This window comes from Geotrypetes seraphini, chromosome 18 (genome assembly GCF_902459505.1).
Source record: "Geotrypetes seraphini chromosome 18, aGeoSer1.1, whole genome shotgun sequence".
In the NCBI taxonomy this organism is placed as follows: Eukaryota; Metazoa; Chordata; class Amphibia; order Gymnophiona; family Dermophiidae; genus Geotrypetes; species Geotrypetes seraphini.
The window spans coordinates 13,654,995-13,679,983 of NC_047101.1; the positions used below are offsets into that span (position 1 = coordinate 13,654,995).

General features: G+C 43.1%; 1 protein-coding gene across 7 annotated transcripts in view; it reads left to right on the forward strand.

The window, feature by feature from the left end:
- Nucleotides 1-24,989, forward strand: part of HNRNPAB (heterogeneous nuclear ribonucleoprotein A/B) — a 62,088-nt gene that overhangs the window by 709 nt on the left and 36,390 nt on the right. For 2 of the 7 annotated variants that reach the window (XM_033926821.1, XM_033926822.1), the window contains exons 1-4: nucleotides 16,678-16,834; nucleotides 17,219-17,432; nucleotides 19,693-19,861; nucleotides 19,947-20,105. In XM_033926821.1, the coding sequence (XP_033782712.1) occupies nucleotides 17,242-17,432; nucleotides 19,693-19,861; nucleotides 19,947-20,105 (519 nt within the window). In that variant the 5' untranslated portion in view covers nucleotides 16,678-16,834; nucleotides 17,219-17,241. Of the gene's footprint in view, nucleotides 1-16,677; nucleotides 16,867-17,218; nucleotides 17,433-19,692; nucleotides 19,862-19,946; nucleotides 20,106-24,989 lie in introns of those variants that run through there. The other 5 variants (XM_033926823.1, XM_033926820.1, XM_033926824.1 and 2 more) reach the window with 5 other exon arrangements.

Genomic DNA, 24,989 nt, shown 5'->3' on the forward strand with positions numbered 1-24,989 from the left:
ACAAGAGTTTTATTCACAGCATGCCGGGACTCTAGTGCCGTTAATAGCCTGCCTACTAGAGTGTTAGAAACAGGAAATACACGGACTTTTATGCCCTTTTTGCAAACTAATATATGCAAAAACTATAATTTTCATTTGTTACTTCTATAACTTTTCTACAATTATTATTGGTCCTAAGCTCACACTAGCAGGTCACTTATCTAACTTACAGTTAAATGTACAGAAGGAGAGGGTACATCATGGCTCAAATTCTTATCTATTTAGCTTACAATGTGGTAAGGTAGGGACATACATTTTAGGCAGATGAAGTCAATAGATTGTACACTTTCTTCAGCTATGTAGGCCAGAGCAATATTTTAAACAACAGTTAACCATTTCATGACCCTACATGTGTATTTCTAAAAGGTCAGCAAGCATTTAAGTGAATTTGTTTACCTGTGTGTTGTATTTTATAAAATAGGCGTGTGCCTAGAGTGGCCTAGAGCAGTTTTCTTCAACTTTTTGACACCTATGGACCGGTGGAAGTAAAATAATTATTTTGTGGACTGGCACTGGTCTGCGGACCAGCAGTTGAAGATCATCGGGTTAAGTCGTGCCCATCTCCACTCAATCTCCGCCCCAGACCCCGTCCCCATAATAGTACTAATTGTAACACCATTTTTTTCCATTCATTTTTCATATATACACACACTATAGTTGTATTTATTTATTCAATTTTCTATACTGTTCTCCCAGGAGAGCTCAGAACAGTTTACATGAATTTATTCAGGTACTCAAGCATTCTTCCCTGTCTGTCCCAGTAGTCTCACAATCTATCTAATGTACCTGAGTGACTTGCCCAGGGTCACAAGGAGCAGCGTGGGTTTGAACACACAACCCCAGGGTGCTGAGGCTGTAGTTTGAACCACTGCGCCACACAATTAAAATACACAAAACACACTGTATACTTTTCAACATTCATTCCTACCAGAAAACAGATAACCCCATGCAAATGCAGGACCAAAAACTAAAAGTACTAATATTTACAAACAAACCCTAAGATACAAGACTTTGCAAGCAATACAACCCCAGAGGAAAAGAAACAAACGCATTTCTTCCTGAACAGACAAATCAATCACTAAATTAAAAAAAACAGACAAATCAATCACTAAATAAAATCCTTTCATCTGCATTTGATCTCATTGACTACCAATTGCTATTATCTCATTTAACTAACTTAAGGCTAGCCAGAAAAGTTATCCAGGTTTTAGTCTTGACTAATCATTCATTTCAGATTAAAGCAGAATCAAGCTCTGCAGTACATTCTATTAGTTGTGGAGTGCCCCAAGATTCTATTTTGTCTCCCCTGCTTAATAGGAAGATATTAGAAACATAGAAATATACAGCAGATAAGGGCCCACGGCCCATCTAGTCTGCCCACCTTAGGGGAGGGACATTAAGGTGGGCAGACTAGATGGGCCGTGGGCCCTTATCTGCCGTCTATTTCTATGTTTCTAATATCTTCCTTAGCCTAGTACTGACTTTGGTACAGTAATTTAATATTTCATGTTATGTATATGCAGATGATATTCTTTTGGCCTACCCAGTTGCATTTTCCTCTCCAAACTTTTCTTCTTTACAGACATGTCTTAAAAGTATGGTTAAATGGTTTACACTTCAGAAGTTAGTATTAAATCAGGATAAAACGGCCACTTGTTGGCTTACCGGCTGTTCCGTTTGTCCTACAGTACAGCCTGTTTTATTTGATTAACCAGTGGAAGTAGCGGATTCTGTTAAATATCTAGGAGTAGTTTTAGATCGGGCACTAACTTTTTATGCTCATATTTTTAAAAATTTGCAGTCTGTTTTTTTGCCTTATATCACTTATGTCCTTTAAAAAATCTTTTGGACCATTTATCTATTCACTGCTTTGTTATCTTGTAATGTTCGTTATGCAGGTCTACCTCTAACGGAATAGAAACAACTTCAATTATTACATAATACTGCAGCAAGATTTTTGTGTAAGGTCAGACGGTTTGATCACTGTTCTCCTTTGTTAACATCACTACATTGGATTGCATTTTCATATTGTTCAAATTTTAAAGCTCTGTGTTTAACATTTATGTCTCTTCATTATGATTCTCATTTTATCTTTCTAATTTGATTTCAGCCTATACTCCTATTAGACAGCTCCAGTCTATAGATGCAAATCAGCTTGTTACCACTGCCATCCAGGCTGTTTTATGAATCCACAAGGCACTCTGCATTCTTTTTGTTTTAGCACTTAGGCCCCCTTTTACTAAGGTGTGCTAGCTGTTTTAGCGCATGCTAAACACTAACTAGACTTATTATGGGCGTGTTAGTGTTTTGCCCGCACTAAAACGCATAATGCACCTTAGTAAAAGAGGGGGTTAGTCTTTGGAATGGTCTCCCACATTCAGTCAGAGGAGGCCTGCAGCCATTTTCTAGTTTTAAGAAGTCTTTAAAGACTCATTTTTTGAACAAGCCTTTTAATAGAGTTTTGTGTGTTATTCAATGGTTACACGATATGGGTGTTCCTATGAGAGACATATTACAGGCTTTTTCTTTTCTTGTATGAATCACTTTTAGTGTGAATGAATTATAACATTTGTAGTTCTTTTCTACCTTTTTGGTTTTAGATTGTAAACTTCTTTGACTACCTTTGTAATTGTAGTACAGAAAGAATTTTTAATAAACATAATAAATCCCAATAAATAGCGTATGCCTAGTTTTAGATTTTTTTTGAATCAGATGTAGCTGTTGGGGAGCATTGGGTACTGGGGGGAGATTATTGTAGGAACTTCTTGCACAAAAGCAGATAAACACAACTTGTGCCTATAAAACGGAAATGTATGTGTGTGGGGGTGGGGGTGGGGTGGCGTGGGGAGGGGGGGGTTAATTAATACTCTGTTTTAAAATTACTTTCACAACTATTTGGCAATGCATGTGAGGACAGTAAAGTTATCTGACTATGTAAAAGATGCTCTTCACTTCTTGATGAGAGAGGAGGTCAGTGTACATATTAACAGCTGCCGTTATCTAAAGGGTAATGTGCCATGATGAGCTAGACAAAATCCCTAAGATGGAACAGTTGTGCATTTATTTAATACACCTAGTCAAATTATCTGAGCCTTAAATAACTGAACACAGGAAACCTGACATTTTTGTTTTGTAAAAGTATTTATTTTAATCATCCCACTAGACCAGTGATTCCCAACCCTGTCCTGGAGGAACACCAGGCCAATCGGGTTTTCAGGCTAGCCCTAATGAATATGCATGAGAGAGATTTGCATATGATGGAAGTGATAGGCATGCAAATTTGCTTCATGCATATTCATTAGGGCTAGCCTGAAAACCCAATTGGCCTGGTGTTCCTCCAGGACAGGGTTGGGAACCACTGCACTAGACCAGTCAACACTAATGAGTTGTGTTCTTTCCTAACCAGCAGATGGAAGGATGGTGGTGCCTGCTGGAATTCTTTTTGTATTTCTCTACTTCCAGTGGAGGTTGGGTTGGTGCTGGAGGTAGATGAAGTAGGCCTGATGCCCTGGTAAGCTATCTATGGCCTGTGAACCTTTTTAGCCCCTGGGGGTTCAGCCCAAGATCCTTACACCAGCAAAGGCAGGATTGCTGCTCAGTAACCAACCCATAGCTTCAAGTTTGCTGGGCTAACTAGCAAGTCACTGCTGGGCCTCGACCAGTGTGGGAATGGGATTCATTCGGTTGTTCACGTTGGTGATGGTAGCCTGGAGGTGGTGGTGGCTCTGAGACTGGGCAGGGGATGTGACCTTCAAGGTGCAGCTCAGTGGGATGCCTTCTCTTCAGGGAAAATGTGAAGAAGCTGGTGAAAAATCTGGGCAAGATGAAATCTCGGCTATTGCCAGAGATCTGGACAAAGGTGTCTGCTCATTTTGAGTCTAGTAAATAATCTGGGTTTCCCTTCAGATCAAGGTTCAGACACATACGAAACATACAAAATCATGGCATCAAGAGCAGGGGAGATTTTGTCAGGGTAGAAAGCTGGACGATGGCTCCTCAATCCTATGGGTGTTAAGGGGCAGTCTTTTTCCAAGTGCTAGAAGGCCCAAGGACCCTGGGACTACACCCTACAGGAGTTCCCAGTGATGTTCAGGCCAGCACCTGGAGGAGGGGGGGGGGGACAGGCCTCACCTGTTCCACCCTAAGTAGGCCCTTATCACCTCAGACCATTAATGTTTTGGAGTTTGCAAGAAAATTGTGGTAATAGTAGTGAAATACTACATGGCTTTAGTACTTATTTGAAGTTTATGGCATCTGTATTAACTACTCAGGTGGAAAAATCATTCAGAATAATCAAAAAGATCGGTTTTGATATTTTTCCCAAAAGTGAGTTTATCCTGAAAACAGACTCCCTTCATAGATAGCCATAAGATGTTTGAAATTGGTACTAAAAGGTTTTTATTTGTAAGGTATATGAAAAAATAAATAATCTTTGTACGCTTGAAGGGTGTGGCCTTCATCTGAATTCTTGTGTAGTATTGTGTGACTTCTAAAGTACATGGTAACCTTCCTGTTTTACAAAATGTAGTCAAAAGCAAATAATTGAGGAGTCAACATGGATATGTTTGTCCACGTTATATTATTTGCCTTTGCAGGTAAATAGTAGACTTATGGACTCCCATGCTTATATTAATTAAAACTTTTATACCCCACTTATTCCAAAGCGGATAAAAATAAAACATAACACAATAATCAGCTTTGCAAGGACATTCTCTTACTATATTGTTACATTACAGGACTATTGGTCCCCTCTCCTCACAGCTATTTCATCCTTATACATATCTCTTTCAGCCAATAGACTTGTAGTGCTGGGAAGATACGTAAAGGGAGAAGGAAGTGAGGAGCAAGTATTTGCCATTTGAATCTAGAGTCCTCTTTAAATTTGCATGCTTCTGCTACAAATCGGTAAATGGTTCAGCACCAAGTTACATCAATTCTCACTTTAGCCTCTACAACACAAACAAGAAATCCCGTAGAATTCAGTTGTTCGCCTTCCCGTCTCTAAAACTCTGCCATCTTAAAAGATTCCTAGACAAAACCTTCGCCTTCCAAGCAGCTAAGCTCAACCCATGGCTTGCACAAATGATACTCGAGGCCCCCACTTGCCTCGGCTTCAGAAAATCACTCAAAACCTACCTATTCGGCAAACAAGACCCCTAACAACCCCCCCGCCCCCCCCCCCGCTTACATTACTACTCGCCCCCCCGCTCTTCTCCTCCCCTTAATTGCTCCCCTCTCCCCTATCTCCCCTCCGCCCGTCATCCTCTTAAGTTCGATTAACACTTGCTTATATCCGATAAACTACTTATATCGGATAAATTGTCTTTACATGATAAAATGCTGTAAACCTACTTTAACATTTGTTTTTATCTGATAAATTGTGTATTGCTGATAAATTGTTTAAAATTGTTCAAACTGTTTGTAAATCTGCGTGTCAACGCAGATACTACTGTAACTGATGTAAACCGCCTAGAACTCTCCGGGTATGGCGGTATATAAGAATAAAATTATTATTATTATTATTTTTTATTTATTTTAAAAATTTCTATACATTACATTAGTGATTTCTATTCCGCCTTTATCTTGCGGTTCTATACCATCTAAAACCTAAACGGTTTACATGATAAACCTGCTTCCACCCCTAATTAATTTTATAATGACTTTATTATTAGTTAATTTATTTGATATACCGCTTTAAAAAAAAAAAAATTGTCAAATCAAGGTGGTTAACACTAGGTGTTTAAAACTTCCCTATCTGTCCAAAAGGTTCACAATCTAACTAAAACATTTATTAACATACTAACATATTAACAAAAAATTAAATAAATTTTAAAAATTAATGATAATATCAGTCTAGTCCTCAGGAAACTATTATAGTGTCCTCTTACTGCAGTACAGAACTCGATGTTCAAACCGCTTTCAAATGACTCAGCAGAGACAGCTGCAGTCCTCCCAGAAAACGTGGCACAGCAGGCAGAGGTGAGAAAGCAGCTCACTGCCAGCGGTCACAGCCACATAGACTCCAATCGTAGGGGAGCAGTGCACAACCATCCCTGACTCCTGTCAGGCGCATAACAACCCCACCAGCATGTGAGGCAGTCACACTGAAACCAAAACTCTGCCGACGCCGATGGAGGAAAAGTTGCAGGCCTCCACAGCCAGCCTTGATCTCCCAGAAAACAGCAGGGGAGCAGCACCAAAGCAGGAACGCCACCGTCCATAGCAAAGGAGCAGCCAAGGGGGGTCCAGTTGGAGTCGGCACCACCTCGAAGCAACAGCAGGTAGGTGGGTAGGAGGGCCATTTTGACCGTTGGAGCCAATCGTCAGAAAGTTATTAGGCTCCAGGATTGAATAGTAAGATCAAAAATAAACTGAGTTAGACCACATTAAAAGAATAGTAAAAAAGAATAAAAGATGCTAAATAACAGAAAATAAAATGAATAAAAAATACCTAAAAAGAAAAAGGCAGGAGGCACCACAACTGACAACTTAACCAGCCACCATCTTGGAAAAAAAATGGTTTACAGTCTTCAACTCAAAATACCTTTTTTTTTTTAATTTTTTTTTTTTTATTAAACACAGAAGAAGCTTCCCAAATTTTTCTCTGATGTAACCCATTTTATCAGTTAAAATTTGTGTAACCCCATATAGTAACAAAATCTTTGGCCAATATATTCCCTTGTTTATAATTCTTCCTTAATAAGTAGCCATGTTGCCCTGTTGGCATGAAGGGGAATTTTATATTTAAAATTTTTGTCTGTGGTTCACCTCTGCCCAGTTTCTTGGGCCATTTGGGGGGGCAGGGAGTAGTCTGGTTCCACAGGGCATGATTCTGCAAACTGTACTGTTATTGGGTGGCACCTCCAAACATGGCCCCATTCATGTGTCAATCACGCAACAGCACTGTTTGCCGAATCACGGTTACATAAAACGGCGCCAGAAGCCTACTTTTCATGAGAATCGCATTTAAGGAGGCGTCTAACGGCGCCTAAGGCCACTTCCGGCATTAACCACGCCCATAGTAGCCTTAGGCATTGTAAGGTGCCTCTTTAGACGGCAGAACTTTTTCTTTAATGGCGGTTTTAATTGGCACAGTCAATTACTGCGCTGATTGAGCCCATTAAAACAATTAAGTTAGGCGGCGTTAGGATGCCTGGCACCGTTATTAGAATCTTGACCCACAGGGCCAGATTCTGCAAACTACCGTTATTGGGCAATGTCTCCAAATGGCACTGCACGCATGTCAATCGCACAACTGCGCCATTTATAGAATCCCAGGTATGTGAAACATAGGCACCGGAAATGTATAGGCTAGTCTTAAAGGCCTATATTTCTGATGCCTACCTTTCACGAGAATCGCGTCTTAAGGAGGTGCCTAAGGCCACTTTCAGCGTTAAAAATGCCCATAGTAGCCTTAGGTGCTGTAAGGCGCCTCCTTAGATGAGAGAAAGGTGCCTGTTTTGGTGCCTTCATTTTTTTTAACAGCTTTTAATTGGTTTTTAATCAGTGCAGTCGACTGCTGTACTGACTGAACCAATTAAAACAAGTTAAGCAGTGTTAGGATGCCTCCAATTATGTTGTTCATTCCTTCAGGATCATTCTTCAGTTTCCTTCTCTCAGTTCCCTTCCAAAGACTCTTAACTACAGTCTTATTCTTCTTTCCCCTCCAAGGTTACATCACATCCTCCAAATTAATCACTCAGCCTCTGACACACTCTGTTTTACTCTGCATGCCCCCATATTAAAAAATCATTCATTAGTTCCTTTCTCCTTATACCATCTCTCAATTTCCTTTCCTGGCTCACCTGTGCTAGATAAAGCCATTTCCTCTATTTCCCTCATCCCTATACCATTCTTTCCCCAGGCTGACTCCTACCCGCCAGTTCCCTTTTCAAAACTGCCTACTCCAGCCAATAGAGGATAGTTATAACATTGTTTTGAGCAGGCCTGGGCTTGGCATTAGTGAAGGTGATGAGAAGGAAGAGTAAACCCAAGCCAGCAGTTGTAGCAGTGAGGGGAGGGATATTAGCAAGTTCAGGCTGGTAATGTTTATAGTTGGGGAAAGGAGTGGTGAATTTGAGCAGCATTTACCTGATCCATTCTAAGTGTTTGACTGCTAGCAGCAAGCATATTTGGAGCTGGGGCATAGAGAGGAGACAAACTGTAAGACACATACGGTACCTGTCACCCTGCTCTTGTTTGCTTCTCACAGATGGCTGAAAAGAAAGTAGGGCCATTCTTTGAGTCAACTGGCCATATGTTATCAGCTGTGTATGCATATTTTAAATGCAGACATGCTTGTGGGTTATAGCCCCAAATGGGGGCCACATTTTGGGAGCCACTGGTCTGTGATTTGGGGAGTGCTTGGAGTTCCTGCAGAGCCTGTCAAGAGCCTCATGTTTCCTCAGTAGTAACTCTGATTGTGAACGTAGAAGCCAACCCCAAATCATGATAAACATATTTTCTCGCTTGTTATGCATGGTACATGCTACTTGAGTTGGACAGAAAATAAAAATTAAACACCAATATTTACTAGTGAAAAAGCCTTGGAGTTAGTATAGTTTAAAAGTGAGTGCACAAAACACGATATTCACCAAAAGAGTTCAGTGTGTATTCAGCCTTGAGCTTCATGAAGTATATGGGGCGTGTCTGCCATTTCCTACATACCCTGTCATTTTATTTCTTACTGTTGTGTTTAAAGAGAGAGATGAGGCATGCATTCACTGGCAACAGAGGGAGAATTTGTTCTTAAATCATATTTTTCAAGTGCTAAAATATTGTTTTCCTTTTTTAAAAAATATATATATATTTTTATTAGAAGAACAGTGAAGATTCAGTACAAAACAAAAACAAACTCCATAATCTACAACTAACAAGGTATCACATACACAGGGCCACACATAATACAAAAAAATGTACCATAGTTCTTTAGTACATGGCTAAACCCCATTAAACAATCCTAGCCCAATCTCTAAGCCCCCCTCCTCCAATACCTCCCCCCCCAACCATTAGCGAAAGCAGCTCAGGAAAAATGCAGAAAGCAAAGTGAGTGAAAATATTGTTTTCCTACTGGAATGCATTTGAATCTTTATTTTCCATTATTTCCTTTAGCTGTTTATTTTATTTTTCTTCTATGCTTGAAACAGAGTCAGGATTAGGCATGAAGGGGCCCAGGGCAGAAACTGAGGAAGGGGCTCCAAGGCCATCTACAAACTGTGTGTCTTCAGCTTGAAGCAGTCATGGGGGGGGGGGGGGGAGGCTGTGACACTGGGCACACCACTGGTAACATCCCTTTCCACAGAGCGATCTCCATTGACCACTACCCTCTGTCATTTTCCACTTAACCAGTTCCTGACCCAGCCCGACACTTTGGGGCCCACTTAACATAGAAACATGATGGTAGATAAAGGCCAAATGGCCCATCTAGTCTGCCCATCCCTAGTAACAATTAGTTTATTTATTAGACATCTGTGTGGGACACTTGTCAAAGGCTTTGCTAAAATCTAAATACACCACATCTAGTGCACTTCCTCTACCCAATTCTTTGCTCACCCAGTCAAAGAAATTGATCAGATTTGTCTGACAAGACCTAGCTCTAGTGCCACTAAAGTGTTTGACTCTCTGGGACTTATTCTGAAAACATTTACCTAAATCAGACTTTCCTGAATAGATACATTTTATATAATATCTGTTATCTGATTAAGGCAAGGTTGAGAAAATGGTGGTAAATAATTATAACTTGTAAACTTTGCTCTTTTTAACCTTATAGAGGCATTGGAACCATATGGTTAAGAACTGACAGCAAATATCTACAGATGCCCATTCTATGGTACAATATTAATATTTATGGTACAATATTGGTAATTCTAAATTAACCACCAGAATTATTAGACATTGACATCTGCTGTTTTCATTTGTCCTATGTTTGCTTTTATTTATGTTAATCGTAACACTCTAAACAAGGTCTTATTCCTTAATTGTGCTAGAGTATAACCATGCTGGCCAACCTTCAGCCAGCTTTCTTATTTACTCCTGGCAGAATTATGTGCAAAAATTTTGAAAATTCTACCCAAAAGCTTTTGGAAAATTTTGCACACAATATTTCAAAATTCTGCGAAGTTTATTCATAGTGTTTTACATAGAATTCTCTTATCCTGAGACCTGAAATAATGACAGCCATTCCTACAGGAACTCAATTTCCCTGTCCTGTCCCTATGAGTTTTGTTACTGCCCCTATCCCTGCCCCATTCCTGTAAGCTCTGCCTTAATTGCACCAGCCGTAGAGGGTAGGCCCCAGAGGGGCCATCTCAAGCTGCCTGTCCACAGTGCTGCTTGTGCCAGCACTGCTGCTGCTTGTGCCAGCACTGCTGCTGCTTTGGGAGGTCTGCACTCTGCAGCTATATTGGATCTCACCAGGGAGGGAGGAGGGATCAGTCAGAGGAAAAGAGGCCAGACCCTCACGGGGGAAGAGGAGGGGACAGCCACAAACAGGGGCAGAACAGAAGGTATGTGCAGAATTCTGTGCTGTGCATTTGCGCAAAATTCTGCCAGGAGTACTTATTGTGACAGCCCTCTCTAATGAGGAGTCACAAGGAGAGTTTATGTTCAGTGCTCCCTCTAAGGATTAGCTGGGTTTGTGCAAAATTATTTTTGTGTGAGCGACTATGTAACATTTGTGCGCGATGCTCCTAAAATATGAGTGAGTGATTGCTCATGCACTCCGCTTAGAGAAAACATAGGTTGTGTTCCTGGTTCTTGTTTCTTTCTCACCCTCCTGCCTTGTCTGTACCCATACAGTTTTACTCATAAAACTTGTGCTGAGGAGGAAAAGAAAGTGCAGGGATCTTGAGTGCATATTGCTTGCTATATTGTTGGCCTTTCTCACTATACCTTCTATAGATCAGGTGGGGCGGAGAAAGGAGCCAGTCTTATCTTAGCACCTGGAAGACTATTCAGTGGCCAGAGAGGGACTTTGCAGTTGTTCATCTCTTCCAAAGAGGAAGTGTACCGAAGCTGATACACTGCCGTTTTCTGTATCACTTTAAGCTTTCTGCTGTGCCTGTGGAATTTCAATTAGGAACTGAATAAAACAATTCAGGAGCAAATGATTTAATCATACCATTTACAATGGCCTACTATTTTCTACAGATCCAGCATTTTCAACTGAAAGAGAAACTTGCTGCCAGCCCCTCCCCCCCCCCCAAGGCATCAGTAGGTTCTGGTAGTCTCGAGTGGCTTTTTCTGGGAGAAGAAGGAACCCCACTCTTTCCTACCTACTGCTTTGCCTGTTGCTGCCACCATCACAACTTTAAAATGGCTGCCAAAACTTTCCATGGCTGCCTCACAAGACTGCTGTGGGAGATCCTAGCTGCTATATTCAGATTGAGCTTGCTCTTGTTTATGCTAGTGCCAATCTCATTCCCGTGGCAGTCTTGGCAGCCACTTTACAGTGACAGTGATGAGAGCGACAGTCTGAAAAGAGGGGAGGAGGGCGGTGTCCACTAGACCAGGTAGGCCTGGAAAAGGCTTACTGATGTTCAGGGCCAGCTGCCCACTAAGATCCATTCTTTGCCAGAGGGGCAAGGGCTTCATCTTTCACCAGTGTGTGTGTGTGTGGGGGGGGGGGGAGGGAAGGAGGAGCAAGCACAACATTTCAGTTTTGACCAAATATAAATATAAATTCAGTTTTGACCAGATATAAATTCTCAAAACTGATGCATTTTGATCACTAAATTGAAAATAAAATAATTTTCCCTATCTTTGTTGTCTGGTGATTTTTATTAGTCTCTGGTTGCACTTCCTTCTGACTGTGCATCCAACATTTCTTTCTTTCTGCCTCCTGCATGCTTCCTCTCCTCCTCATTTCCTTCCCCAACCAACATCTCTCTGTCCCTCCATGAGTCCAATTTTTCTTCCTCTCTCCTCCACCACCACTGGCAACGTTTCCCTCTCTCTCTCTCACACACTGTCCATCTGTCTTTCTCTCATTCTCTCCCTTGCTGCAAAAGGAGTGGGGAAAGAGAGAGAGATATCCAGGGTGCAACTCCAAGCTAACTCCAGGAATGAAGAGCCCTCCGTCTTCTGCCACCCTCCTGCTGCCTGTCAGGGAGTCAGGCGTCTATACAAATCCCGGCACTGGCGCTAGCTTAACTGACGCAGAGCCTTCAAGTCTATCTGCTCATGAGGCCCTGTTGGTACCGTCCCTCTCACGCAAACATGTCAAAAGTGGGTGGAGCTGATAGGACCTTTCCGAATACGTGGACAAGAAGGCTTTTTGGCGGAGGGGAGCATGCCGTTGGAGGATGGGAAGCAGGAGACCTGCGCCTCGTATCTCCCAGAAGTGGCTCACGCACCATGTGTTGAGAAACACTGTTCTACAGTATATTACCACTGGAACTGTGGAGATGAAAGAAGAAATGGGACACATTGCTTAGTCTTGTGCTTTGTTTTTTTTTTTTTTAAGAAAACTGATTATTTCTGCTAGGACAGCATTCATAGTAACTTTCACCTTGGAACCTGATAGGAATTAGATCTTGACTGTATTTTCAATATGAGACTAAATTTTGTGGTACGCATGTGCTGGTTTTTCCTGATTTATATAGAGCAGGGGTCTCCAAAGTACTGCCCGCAATATGATTTTATCCGGCCCACGGAAGAATTGTGCAGAGATACCAGTGCCCCCCCCCCCCCTCCGACTTTTTGCAGGCCTCCGCCAGGCTCTGCACCCTATCCTAAGCAAGGGAAAAGTCCTCTTGGACTGGAAAACTGCTAACGTCATTCCGCTTCACAAAAAGGGAAGCAGGTTGGAGGCTGAAAATTACAGACCGGTGAGTCTCGCATCAATAGTGTGTAAACTTATGGAAACGTTGATTAAAAACAGATTGGATACGTTTCTGGATGATGAAAGACTGAGGGATCCCCACCAGCGTGGATTTACAAAGGGAAGGTCTTGTCAAACCAATCTGATAAGCTTCTTTGACTAACAAAACTACTGGATGGGAGACAATCCCTAGATATCGTGTATTTAGACTTCAGTAAGGCTTTTGATAGTGTCCCACACCGTAGGTTATTAAGATGACTTTGATGGGTCTGGGAGATACATTGACTGCATGGGTTAAAGACTGGCTTAGTGGCATACTTCAGAGGGTGGTAGTAAATGGTACTTCTCAGAAGTGACCAGTGGAGTGCCACAGGGCTCGGTTTTAGGTCCAATACTATTTAATATCTTTGAAAGGGATCTACCTCAGGGACTTCGAGGTAAAATTGCGTTATTTGCGGATGACGCTAAACTATGCAACATTGTGGGCAGCGCAACCGAGCCCGACAGCGCAACTGTGCCAGACACTATGAGGCAGGACCTACTTTTACTGGAACAATGGTCTAATACTTGGCAACTGAGTTTTAATGCCAAAAAGTGTAAGGTGATGCACCTTGGTAGCAATAACCCCTGCAGAACATACACCCTGAATGGTGAAAACTTAACAAGAACCATTGCAGAACGAGTCCTGGGTGTAATCATTAGTGAAGATAGAAAACTGCCAATCAGGTGGAAAAAGCTTCAGTCAAGGCTAGACAAATGCTAGGTTGCATCCGGAGAAGTTTTATCAACCGTAAGCCTGAAGTCCATAATGCCGTTGTACAGGTCGATGGTGAGACCTCATCTGGAGTACTGTGTTCAGTTTTGGAGGCCATATTATCAAAAGGATGTGAAGAGAATGGAGTCGGTTCTGCGTATAGCCACCAAGATGGTCTCAGGACTTAAGGATCTCTCATATGAAGACTGTCTAAGCAGACTGCAGTTATATTCTTTCGAAGAACGAAGAGAAAGGGGTGACATGATAGAGACATTCAAATATCTTACGGGCCGTATTGAGCTGGAAGAAGATACCTTCTTCCTTACGGGGCCACGGCAACCAGAGGGTATCCGCTCAAAATCAATGGTGGGAGATTTCATGGTGACATCAGGAAATACTTCTTCACCGAAAGAGTGGTTGACCAATGGAATGGTCTTCCACGTCAGGTAGTTGAGGCCAGTAACACTCGACTTCAAGGGACGATGAGATAAACATGTAGGCTTGCTCCGGGGAAATGCTTAAAAAGAGGGTTCTTGTTGAGGAAGGGTTCTTGGAGTAGGTTCACTCCGGGAAATTCTTAGAGGGAGGGTTCTTCGTGTGGGCAGACTTGTTGGGCCGACAAGCCCTTTTCTGCTGTCATACTCTGTTTCTATCCCCCCTCCCTTCCCATCGTACCTTCTCTGCCGCTGGTATCCCTGGTGGGCCAGAGATGTAGCGGGCAGGAGCGAGCTTTCCGTGCTCATGTCCCGCTGTTAACTTGGTTAGTTGCTGCTATGAGTTCTGGCTTCAGTTGCTTGACAGTACCAAGCAGGAATGTGCTTTGGCGCTGCCGCTCAGCATTGCCAAAGCGTGCTCTTGCTTGGTACTGCTCAGCAGCTGAAGTCAGAACTCGCAGCAGCAACCGACTGGATTAGGAGCGCGGAAAGCTCGCTTCTGCCCGCTATGCCTTTAGATCACCAGGGCTTCCAGTGGCAGAGGAGCTACAATGGACAGGGCAGGGAGGGGGGCTAGGTGCAGTTCCTGACAGGGGAAGGAGGGGATGCTGGGTGCAGATCCAGATAGGGCACTTGAATATTAAGCTGCTCGTCTTATATATGAGTCAACTATTTTTCCTCCTTTTGGGGTGAAAATTTGGGGTCTCTACTTATATTCGAGTATATATGGTAATTTTCCAATGAGGGTGTAGCACAGCGGTTAAAGCTAAAGCTTCAGTACCCTGGGGTTGTGGGTTCAAATCCATGCTTCTCCTTGTGACCCCGGGCAAGTCACTTAATCCCCCCCATTGCCCCAGGTACATTAGATAGATTGTGAGCCCGCCAGGACAGACAGGGAAAAATACTTGAGTACCTGAACAAACTCATGTAAACTGTTCTGAGCTCTCCGGGAGAACGGTATAGAAAATTGAATAAAGAAAAATAAAGAATCTGCAAAAACAAACAAACAAAACAACAACCCACAGGGTGGTGTTAGATTTCAAATGCATTAATTAAAATTGTGTTCAAAATATGATATTTCATATTATGTTAATATTATTTACAACTTTATTTAATACTGAATCGTAATTGTATACTTCACGGTATTTCTTCGTACTTTGGCTTCGATCGACAGTGTCAATTCGTTGTAGGTAGCACATATGCCATATTGTGCAGAATTGTATATAAAGGGTGAAATAGAATTTCCTTTCTCATTTGCAAATTTAGTTATTTCAGATCTTAAACAACAATTTCAGAAGTGATTTGCTGTTTCGATGCCAATGCTAGGGAAATTAGATTGTTTCAAAATCCGTTTGACTGTGATGTTGCTGCTTTCAATAAAACTCTTGCTGTGTATCTAGTTGTTTTTTTTTTTTTTACTACAGCCCGCTGAAAGGTGCTGAAGTACCCAATGTGGCCCTTGTGGTGAAAAGTTAGAGACCCCTGATCTAGACCAATGCAGAGCAGGCGTAAGACTTTCTGGGTGCTACTTATCCTTCAGTTTCCTTGCAAATATACTGTGAAATATCAAGTCATACCTATATATTTGTTACACTTGAAACATTTTTTTTGAAGCTAGAGTTGCTCTGTCTCCCTTAGACTAGGCCTAGCTCTTTATGTATTCTTACTAATATAGAGCTGACACCTAAACCTTCCTTTCCTTTATTTTTCTTTTGTTGTAGAGAAGATTATCTCCTTAATCTTCTGTTTGCTATCCATTTTTGTCTCTAGTGTGGTCAGACATACATTTGCTAGTTACTTTCATAAGAATTGTTGCTTGATTTATTTGATTGTTAAGTGGCAATATATTAGTCTCTTTAATTTCAGGTGTGTAACCTGTGTATTTTCTTGGCAATATATTAGTCTCTTTAATTTCAGATGTGTAACCTGTGCATTTTCTTGGCAAATTTCAAAAAATAAAAAGTCAGAGGTGATTTTTTTAAAGCTCATCCTAGCATCTTTCTTTAAGAAGGCAAAAGCTGTGGCATAAGTTACAGTGTATTAAAATATAAGAATGTATGTAAACTATTTACATATTTTATATAGTCTAATTTTTTTTTGTTTTGGTTTATGTGGAAACTTAACAAACAACCCTATAATTGCTGTGTAATAATTATACTGAATAATTCAGTTTTCATGCTTCTAGGCAGGAGGATGCTTTGGGGGGTGGGGGGTAAATAAGGCACTTCACTTGGGAGGAAGCTTTGACTCTTCCCAATATGGGGCCTAAAACTCACCCAAACAGGGAATCCTAGCTCTCCCTCCCGCCCCCTCCACACACGTTTTATCAGTGGGAGTTGAATAGGAAGTGTTCCGGCTTAGGTTAGGTCTATAGTAGTTATGGCCCTTATTCTTAAGTGACCGTCTGTAGAGTGTTATGTCTATGTTTTCAGTTTATTGCTGTTTTTATGTTGTGCACTGCAGGCAATACACTCGCTCTCTAACCTCGGGCAGCTGCACACTATCTTTCTAACAGGCCGCCAACTGGCCAGCCTATGACGTCAGAGCGACAGACGTCCTGGAAGCCCAAACGCGCAAAGTAGGAGGGTAGAACGGAGCAGCGAAGCCGCTCCCCAGCGCCTCTTATCCAATCAGCGCGCCTGATCAAAGTGATCGACATCGCTGCTCGAGCAATCGGGAGGCGGCTTGTTTAAAAGTGGCGGTGTTCCGGCCGTATAAAGGCCGCCACGAGCTGGCAGGAGCGGGAGAGTCCATCTTGTGGGAATTAAACGTTCGTAAGAGCCTTGTGTAAGCCGTTCGAGAGCGCGTTTAATTTTTCGGTATTTTACGTATGCATTTTATACGAAATGATTTTGTACAACCTATGTGTCTGTTTAATAATAATTAGTTTTGATTTAAGCTGAATTTAAAAAAAATATAGGCTGTTATATAATTCCCGTAGGTGTTATTTTGCCTTTTTTTTTTTTTTCTTTCTTTCTCTCTAGTGAAAGCGTCTAATGTGGGTTTGTGTAAGATTTAAGATATTCCCGCCGTTATTCGTGGGTCGGTTTGGGGCCGACGCGCTAAAGTTGGTGGCTGTGGGCGAGGCCTAGGCCTACGTGGGCCGCAGCCGTCCTAGTCCTAGTATTCAGCTTAAAAAAACCAAGATGTCTCGCTTCCTTTTCTCTGCAGGTGCGTGACTGTCCCCGAGAAGGATGTCGGACAGCGAGAACCAAATGGAGACCACCGAGAACGGACACGAGGAGGCGGAAACTGGCGAACAGGCGGCGGAGGGCGCCGCGGCGGAGGGCCAGAACGGCGGCGAAGGGGGCCAGATCAACGCCAGTAAGAACGAGGAAGATGCAGGGTGTGTAGCTGCTAACTCCAGCCATTTAAACAAAATAATGTGAGCCTGATTTTTACATTTACTACAGGGCCTAGTATTGCAGATATTTGGGGGTGGGGGTGAGCGAAAGAGGGGGAAGGACACAATGAGCACCTTCTTTGTTCCGATTTCCTTTGTTGGCGCCATGTGGTGGTTGGGGGGAAGGACAGTACAATGAAATCTTATTTAATGTTTTAAAGTCTGTGTTTGAGTCTTAACAGTGGTGGTTGTGACTTCTGTATATATGATTCTTTTTAAAATGTGAGCTTAAGTATTACTTAATAGGGTTCACGGTGCTGAATCCTTTCCTAGCACCTTGATTTTCTTTTCATGTGTAGAACAGCATTTGTTTTGCTATTACAGTACAAGAAAATGATTATGACGTTTACCTTATTAAAAATGTCCTAACTTTTGGCATTTTGTTAGGAAGTGTTTTTCTCTTATTTTGTAAGAAAATATTTTAACATCCATCTGTTTTGAGTAAGTATGATGCATTTGGGCTATTTCTGTAATGGCAGCTAATATTACTTTGAGGATTGTCATATAGATTTCTGAGATCTGTGAACAGGCCTCTTAAGGGATTCACAAGAATTTGGGACAGGCTGACTTGCTAATGTGACGGATTTATAAAATGCCTTGACTAAGAAAATTATTACTATTACTTATTTCTGTAGCACTGCTAGACATATGCAGTACTGTCACTTAAAGTTGTACATTAAAGCATTGAAGAGAGAGTCCCTGCTCAGTAGAGCTTACAGTCTAATCAAACAAACAGGATAAGTATGGGGTTAAGGAGTTTTTCAGGCATGAGAGCTTTACAAGTGAGTGGGGGTTAGGAATTAGTTTTTATTCTTTTTTTCTGTTTGTCTATGAGATCATTATTGATGCTGAAAGTGTTGCAGAACTCATGATGTATATTTTTCTTGTTGGTCTAAACATTTTCTTGAACTTAAGTCAACAAAGCTGTGCTAAATACTATAGGAATACAACTCTGGTGCCACTGTGTATTAAATGTGATTTGCTAGTTTTAGTTGCCTATGCACAATTAGGTGCTTTGACTGTCTAACCCTATCATCTTGGTTTAAATTGCACTTTTTTCTGCATAAGATTGATAACTAGCAATAAAACATTCATCTTCAGGGAGACAGGTGCAGCAGATATGAGTCAGACATTGTAATGGGTCATTTAGAAGATGTTCTGCTTCTGTAATACCTTTTTCCACCCTGTGTAACCTAGAATTTTATATTTAATACTACCTATCTAGACTTTTTATTTCTTTAGTGGTGGTTTTGTGCAAATTTTCTCAGCCTTATTGTCCCAGCATGAGACTCCTAATGATTTATAGCTCTCTGGCTGTATATTAACACTAGCCACTTGGGACCCACTTTGTGCAAGTGGCTGCACACCCTTTTTGTCAGATATTTTTAGTGATGCTCTGATCTGTCTTTATGTATGGCAGATCTGAAGCCTTAACCAAATTAATTGCTGCCATCCTAATACCTACAAAACCCAGAATGCTTGCAGCACATTTACATATCTAAGAGCAGGTTGGGAGCTGAATTAATGAAACAGTCTCTGAAAAGGCAGTGTGACCTCTGTGGAATACCAATATAAAATCTTGGTTTCATGTAGTCTATATAGCTTCAATTGTAGCAGATAAAGTGTGTTAGACAAGGCATGTGAGAAATAGTATATATACTATACAATTTTTTTGTGTAGAAATTGTTTAAAGTGTTTTTCAGTGTACATCTCTCTAGCATATTTTTTTACCAGCTGGTAGTATTGTGTGGCTATTAACCCAGTGATTTATCCTTTAAACATAAGCTGAAACTGGGCTTGAGCCATTTTGGCTAGTATACTAAGATTTCATTTGTAACAGATCCTTGGATCTTTCACTTCTGTAGCTGACTGGATATAGTAGTAATTGCTAACGTTGCAAGGATGGGCAGATTGGATGGGCATTTGGCCTTTATCTGCCATCATATTTCAAGGGACTATGTCGCTAGAGTAGACTGTACACATCAGTTTTTCACTCTGATTTAGTTTTGGGGTTTATATTAGCTGTCCAGTATAAACTAATTTATATTACATCTAGTAGCAGGTCATAAGTCACTTGTACAGTAGTGCCACTTTACAGTAGGCTGAAATGTAGACAAAATATTTTGTACTTGGTGTTTCACTTTGGTTATACATGTCTGCTTTTATGACAGTAAAGTGGATCTTGATATACTCCAGAGGCTGTAAATTAAAATTTAAAATATTTCCTTTTGTACAATTTCAGGAAAATGTTTGTTGGTGGCCTCAGTTGGGACACAAGCAAAAAAGATTTGAAAGATTATTTCTCTAAATTTGGTGAAGTAGTGGATTGTACAATCAAGATGGACCCCAACACAGGAAGGTCCAGAGGTTTTGGATTTATTCTCTTTAAAGAAGCTGCAAGTGTTGACAAGGTAAATTAATGGTTATGTACCTGTAGGGACAGTGATGCAGTCTAATTTATCAAAAGTGTTACAATCTTGATGTGCATCTTAACAGGTGCTGGAGCAGAAAGAGCACAGATTAGATGGAAGACTAATTGACCCCAAAAAGGCTATGGCAATGAAAAAGGACCCAGTGAAGAAAATCTTTGTTGGGGGTCTTAACCCAGAAGCTACAGAAGAAAAAATCCGTGAATACTTCGGAGGTTTTGGAGAGGTAAAAGGCAGTGTCTAGTTGATGCTCTCTTGCGTTTACTTTCACTAGACATGTTAATTGTTTTAAATGTATATGTTCAACTCAAGTATGTTTGCTTTGAATTCTTATGCTAATTTGGTCCAGATGTTCTTGATGTAATAAATACAGATCTCCCTTCATCGTCACAGGTTTTAGGGGCACAGTTCCTTCACAAATATTTTTTAAAATGGTGAATAACTTGGGCTTTCACGCCAACTCCCTCCTAGACCTCTCCACAGCTTACCTTTAAAGCCCTGGTGGTTTAGCGCTGAAACAGCAGAAGCGATCTTCCTATTCGCCTGCCCTGTGCAGGTCCACTATCAAAAATGGCTGCCTCAAGTTCCCGCGTTGGTCTCACGAGGCTGTGGGAACTTGAGGCAGCCATTTTTTTTGTAGCAGATCTGCACATGGCAGGGACATAGAAAGATTGTTGCTGCCCCGCATTTTACTGTTACACCAGGGCTTTAAAGGCAAGCTGTGGAGGCAGGATGGAGGCTGCTTGTTTAGAGACTCGCAAATGAACAAATTCACAAATCTAAAAAACGCAAATATGGAGGGAGGCATATTTTTCACTGATTTTAAAATAACATTACAAGAATGACTTTAAAGAAATACATTGGCTCATTTGCTGGACCTTAGAAAAATAGTTATTATCCCAGGACAAGCAGGCAGCATATTCTCACACATGGGTGACGTCACTGACGGAGCCCTGCAGCGGACAGCCTGGAAAGCAAACTTGCTTGAAGATCTCGATCTTTCGAGTGCTGCACCGTGCATGCGCGCGTTCCTTCCCACCCAAACTAGGGGGCGCATCGCCTGTGAGGATCCTCAGTTCAACGTTTTCCGCGGAGCCGAGAAGACTTGTTCCTCTAGCTCTGCAGCATTATGCCTTCTCTTCACCGCGGATGGATATTATTTGGTTGCTTTTCTCGTTTCTCTTTTCTTTTAGTTTCTAAAAAAAAATTGTTTGTTTTTCTTTCGGCATTTGCCGCTGGGTGCAGAGGCTCGGGGCCTAGGCCCATTCTCCTTTCTCTCTGGTACGGACTTTGTATTTTCTATGTCCCAGCCCTTGACCAGGTTCAAGCATTGCTACCAGTGCAGCAGGACAATTTCTATCACCGATCCTCATAGTCGTTGTATGGTTTGTTTGGGTGACAGTCATCGACCCGAGGATTGTCTGACCGTTCAGCCTAGAGCTTTTCGCCGCCGCTGTGACTGGTTTCTTCAGCTCTTTGCCGTTATGGAACCAGATAAAGCCTCGGCCTCGACCGTGTCGACGCCTTCCGCGTCCAAGACCTCGACATCGGGGGGTGTCCTCGGGCGTCAAGACTTCGCCCTCGACGCCTGTACCAGTCTCGGCCTTGAAGGCCTCGTCGGTCCCATCCTCGAAGCCTGCTGGGGGTAAGTCTCCTGCTTCCTTTTCAGGTACCATTCCCAAGAAGCCTCCAGAGTCTCTATCTCTGCAAACCGTGACCCTGGGTTTGGCTCCATCATCGAGGCCTTCAGCTAAGCGTGCCTCCAAGTCTCGGGAATACTCACATTCGAGGTCGCCTTCCTTGGAGCGCACCGCAGCACCTACGAGACCGGATCCTTTTGTCTCGGTGCCCATGTTTGAGGATATGTTGAAGTCCATCTTAACTACTCAAATTTCCTCTATCGTGGCTCAATTGGTCCCATCCTCGACTTTGCTTTCGGTAGACCAGCCTGAGCAGCAGTCTGAGACCCTTGTGAAGCCTCCTCAGGGCAGGTCTCGCAAGAGGGTTTCTTCCTCGGACTCCTCGCCGATCGCTCTCATGCTCGGGGTGCTTCGCCTCCTCCATCATAGAGATCGAGGACTCCTCCCTCGAGGCCTTTTTTGCGGGACTCGTCTCCTCCTGCGTCGATGCATTCCCTGCCTCGAACCCCGAAGACGTCGCTGTCGGAGTTTGAAGCGGAAACATTCCTTTACTCAGTCGCAGACTGGGAGTGGAGCTTCTTCTGTCACGGTGCACTTGGAGTCGGAGCCTGTGTCTCAATACTTCTGTGAGGCTTCACCATCATATTCGGTGGCTCCTCGATCCCGTTCTGCCTCCCCTGAGGATGCTTCGGCTTCGAAGTCTTCTTCGTTTGCCAAGTTTGTCTTTGACATGGGGCAGGCTCTTAATTTGGACTTGCTCTTGGATTCCAAATACACCCCGGAATATTTGGCGGACATGGAACTGTCACATCCCCCCAAGGAGACTTTGAGGTTGCCCATGACTCCAGTCCTTAAGCAGACCTTCATGAAGAATATGGAGACTCCTTATTCTGTCACGGCTATCCCGTCTAAGTTGGAGTTGCGATACCGCACTGTCCCCTGCAAGGGCTTCGAAAAGTCTCAATTGTCCCACCAATCCTTGGTGGTTGAGTCCTCCCTGAAGAAAGCTCACCCATCTAAGATTTCTGCAACTGTTCCCCCCTGGCCGTCGATTATACCAAAATTCCGTGATGGCTAAAAGGATCTTAAACTACAACTATGTTTTTACCTCCTACTTCAACCATTTCCTGAAGATGCTGCCATCCTTCTATCCGGACCTGTCCAAAGCCCGTCTCCAAGAGTTTAAACAAATCCTTCAGACTCTTTCACAATTGAGGCTTTTCATGTTGCAGGCATCTTATGATGCTTTTGAGCTTTCGTCCAGGGTGTCGGCTTTTGCAGTCGCCATGTGTCGCCTTGCCTGGCTCCGCATAGTCAACATGGACCCTAACCTACAGGATCGTCTTGCCAACTTACCCTGTCAGGGGAATGAATTTTTCGACAACTCTATTGAAGCTGCCACCAAGCGACTCTCTGAGCATGAGCGCTCTTTTGCTTCTCTGCTTAGGACAAAACCAAAGCCTTCTACTGCTCGGGCTTACAAACAACCAGCTCGTCGTTATCCTCAGAAGATGCCGCCGGCCTTTTCGAGACCTCCTCCTCGACGCCCTCAACATCATCAACGTCCTCAGAAGACTCGAGCACCTGCTGCTGCCAAGCCGGCTCCGTCTTTTTGACGTTCCGGGCTTGAGCATTTTAACATCCCTGCATCCAAATTCTCTTCTACCCATTGGAGGTCGCCTTTCCCTGTTTTTTTCCCAATGGGAAGGCATCACATCGGATCTCTGCGTTCTGACCATTATCCGAGAGGGATACTCTGCGCCTGCTTCAGGTGCCTCCAGATCACCCTCCAAGAGAGTGTCCTTCCAGGTCCTCGCAACTCCCCCTTCTTCTTCAAGAGGCTCGGGCTCTTCTTCACCTTCGAGCGGTGGAGGAGATTCCGCGCTCTCAACGCAACCAGGGTTTCTATTCCCGGTACTTCCTGGTGCCCAAGAAGATGGGGGATTTGCGACCCATTCTGGATCTTCGAACCCTCAACAAATTTCTGGTCAAAGAAAAGTTTTGCATGTTCTTGTTACCGACCTTATACTCCCTCATGGATCAGGGAGATTGGATGTGCTCACTGGTACTCAAAGAGGCTTATACTCATATCCCTGTTCATCCGAACTTTCGCAAATATCTCAGATTCAAGGTGGGGAATCTCCATCTCCAATACAGGGTTCTTCCCTTCGGCCTAACGGCCTCCCCCAGGGTGTTTACCAAGTGTTTGGTCGTGGTGGCTGCAGCTCTTCGCTTTTGAGGTCTTCAGGTATTTCCGTACCTGGATGACTGGCTTATCAAGGCTCCTTCTCTTCCAGAGGTTATTGCAGTGACCCATCAGACTCTTGCATTTCTTCAAAGTCTAGGGTTCCATATCAACTTTCCCAAATCTCAGTTGATCCCATCCCAGTCTCTGCAGTTCATTGGCGCGACTCTGGATTCTATCACCATGAGAGCGTACCTTCCACTAGCTCGTCAGGCTACCCTCATTCGGCTCTGTCAGCAGGTGTCTTGTCTTCCAACCATTTCTGCCCGACAGATGATGATCCTGCTCAGTCACATGGCTTCTACAGTTCATGTGACTCCTTTTGCCAGACTTCACCTTCGCATCCCTCAGTGGACCCTGGCATCTCAATGGCAACAAGCGCTGGACCCGCCTTCTCCCCATATTGCGGTAACTCCTTTATTGAGGAACTCTCCGCTGGTGGATGCTCTCTTCCAATCTTTCCAGAGGTTTGCGGTTCCACAATCTTCCTCATCAGAAAGTTCTCACAACCGATTCATCCACTTACACATGGGGAGCTCCGTACTCAAGGGCTGTGGACTTCCGCAGATCGTCAGTGTCGCATCAATCTGTTGGAACTCAGAGCGATTTTTAATGCTCTCAAAGCTTTTCATCATCTTCTTCACGTGGTTCTTGTCCGGACGGACATTCAGGTGGCCATGTCAACAAGCAGGGAGAGACGGGTTCTCACTCCCTTTGTCAGGAGGCGCTGTGGCAGTGGGCAATTTTTCGCAACATCTTTCTCAGAGCTGTCTACATACAAGGTCAACAAAACTGTCTGGTGGACAATTTGAGTTGTCTTCTGCAACCTCACGAATGGGCGCTCAATTCCCCCACACTTCGTCAGGTGTTTGCTCGATGGGGGACCCCTTAGATAGACCTTTTCGCGTCTCCCAGCAACTTCAAACTGCCTCGGTTTAGCTCCCGCATTTACTCGCCTCACCGTCTTGAGGCGGATGCTTTTCTTCTGGACTGGAGGAATCAGTCTCTGTATGCCTTCCCTCCATTTCCTCTGATTCTCAGGACTTTGGTCAAACTAAAGTCAGAATGCGCCACCATGATTCTGATAGCTCCTCGGTGGCCCAGACAACCGTGGTACTCCCTTCTGCTTCAACTCAGCATCAGGGAGCCTCTACTTCTGCCAGTTTTTCCTTCTCTGCTCACTCAGTCAAGGGTCCTTACTTCATCCCAACCTGCAGTCTCTACA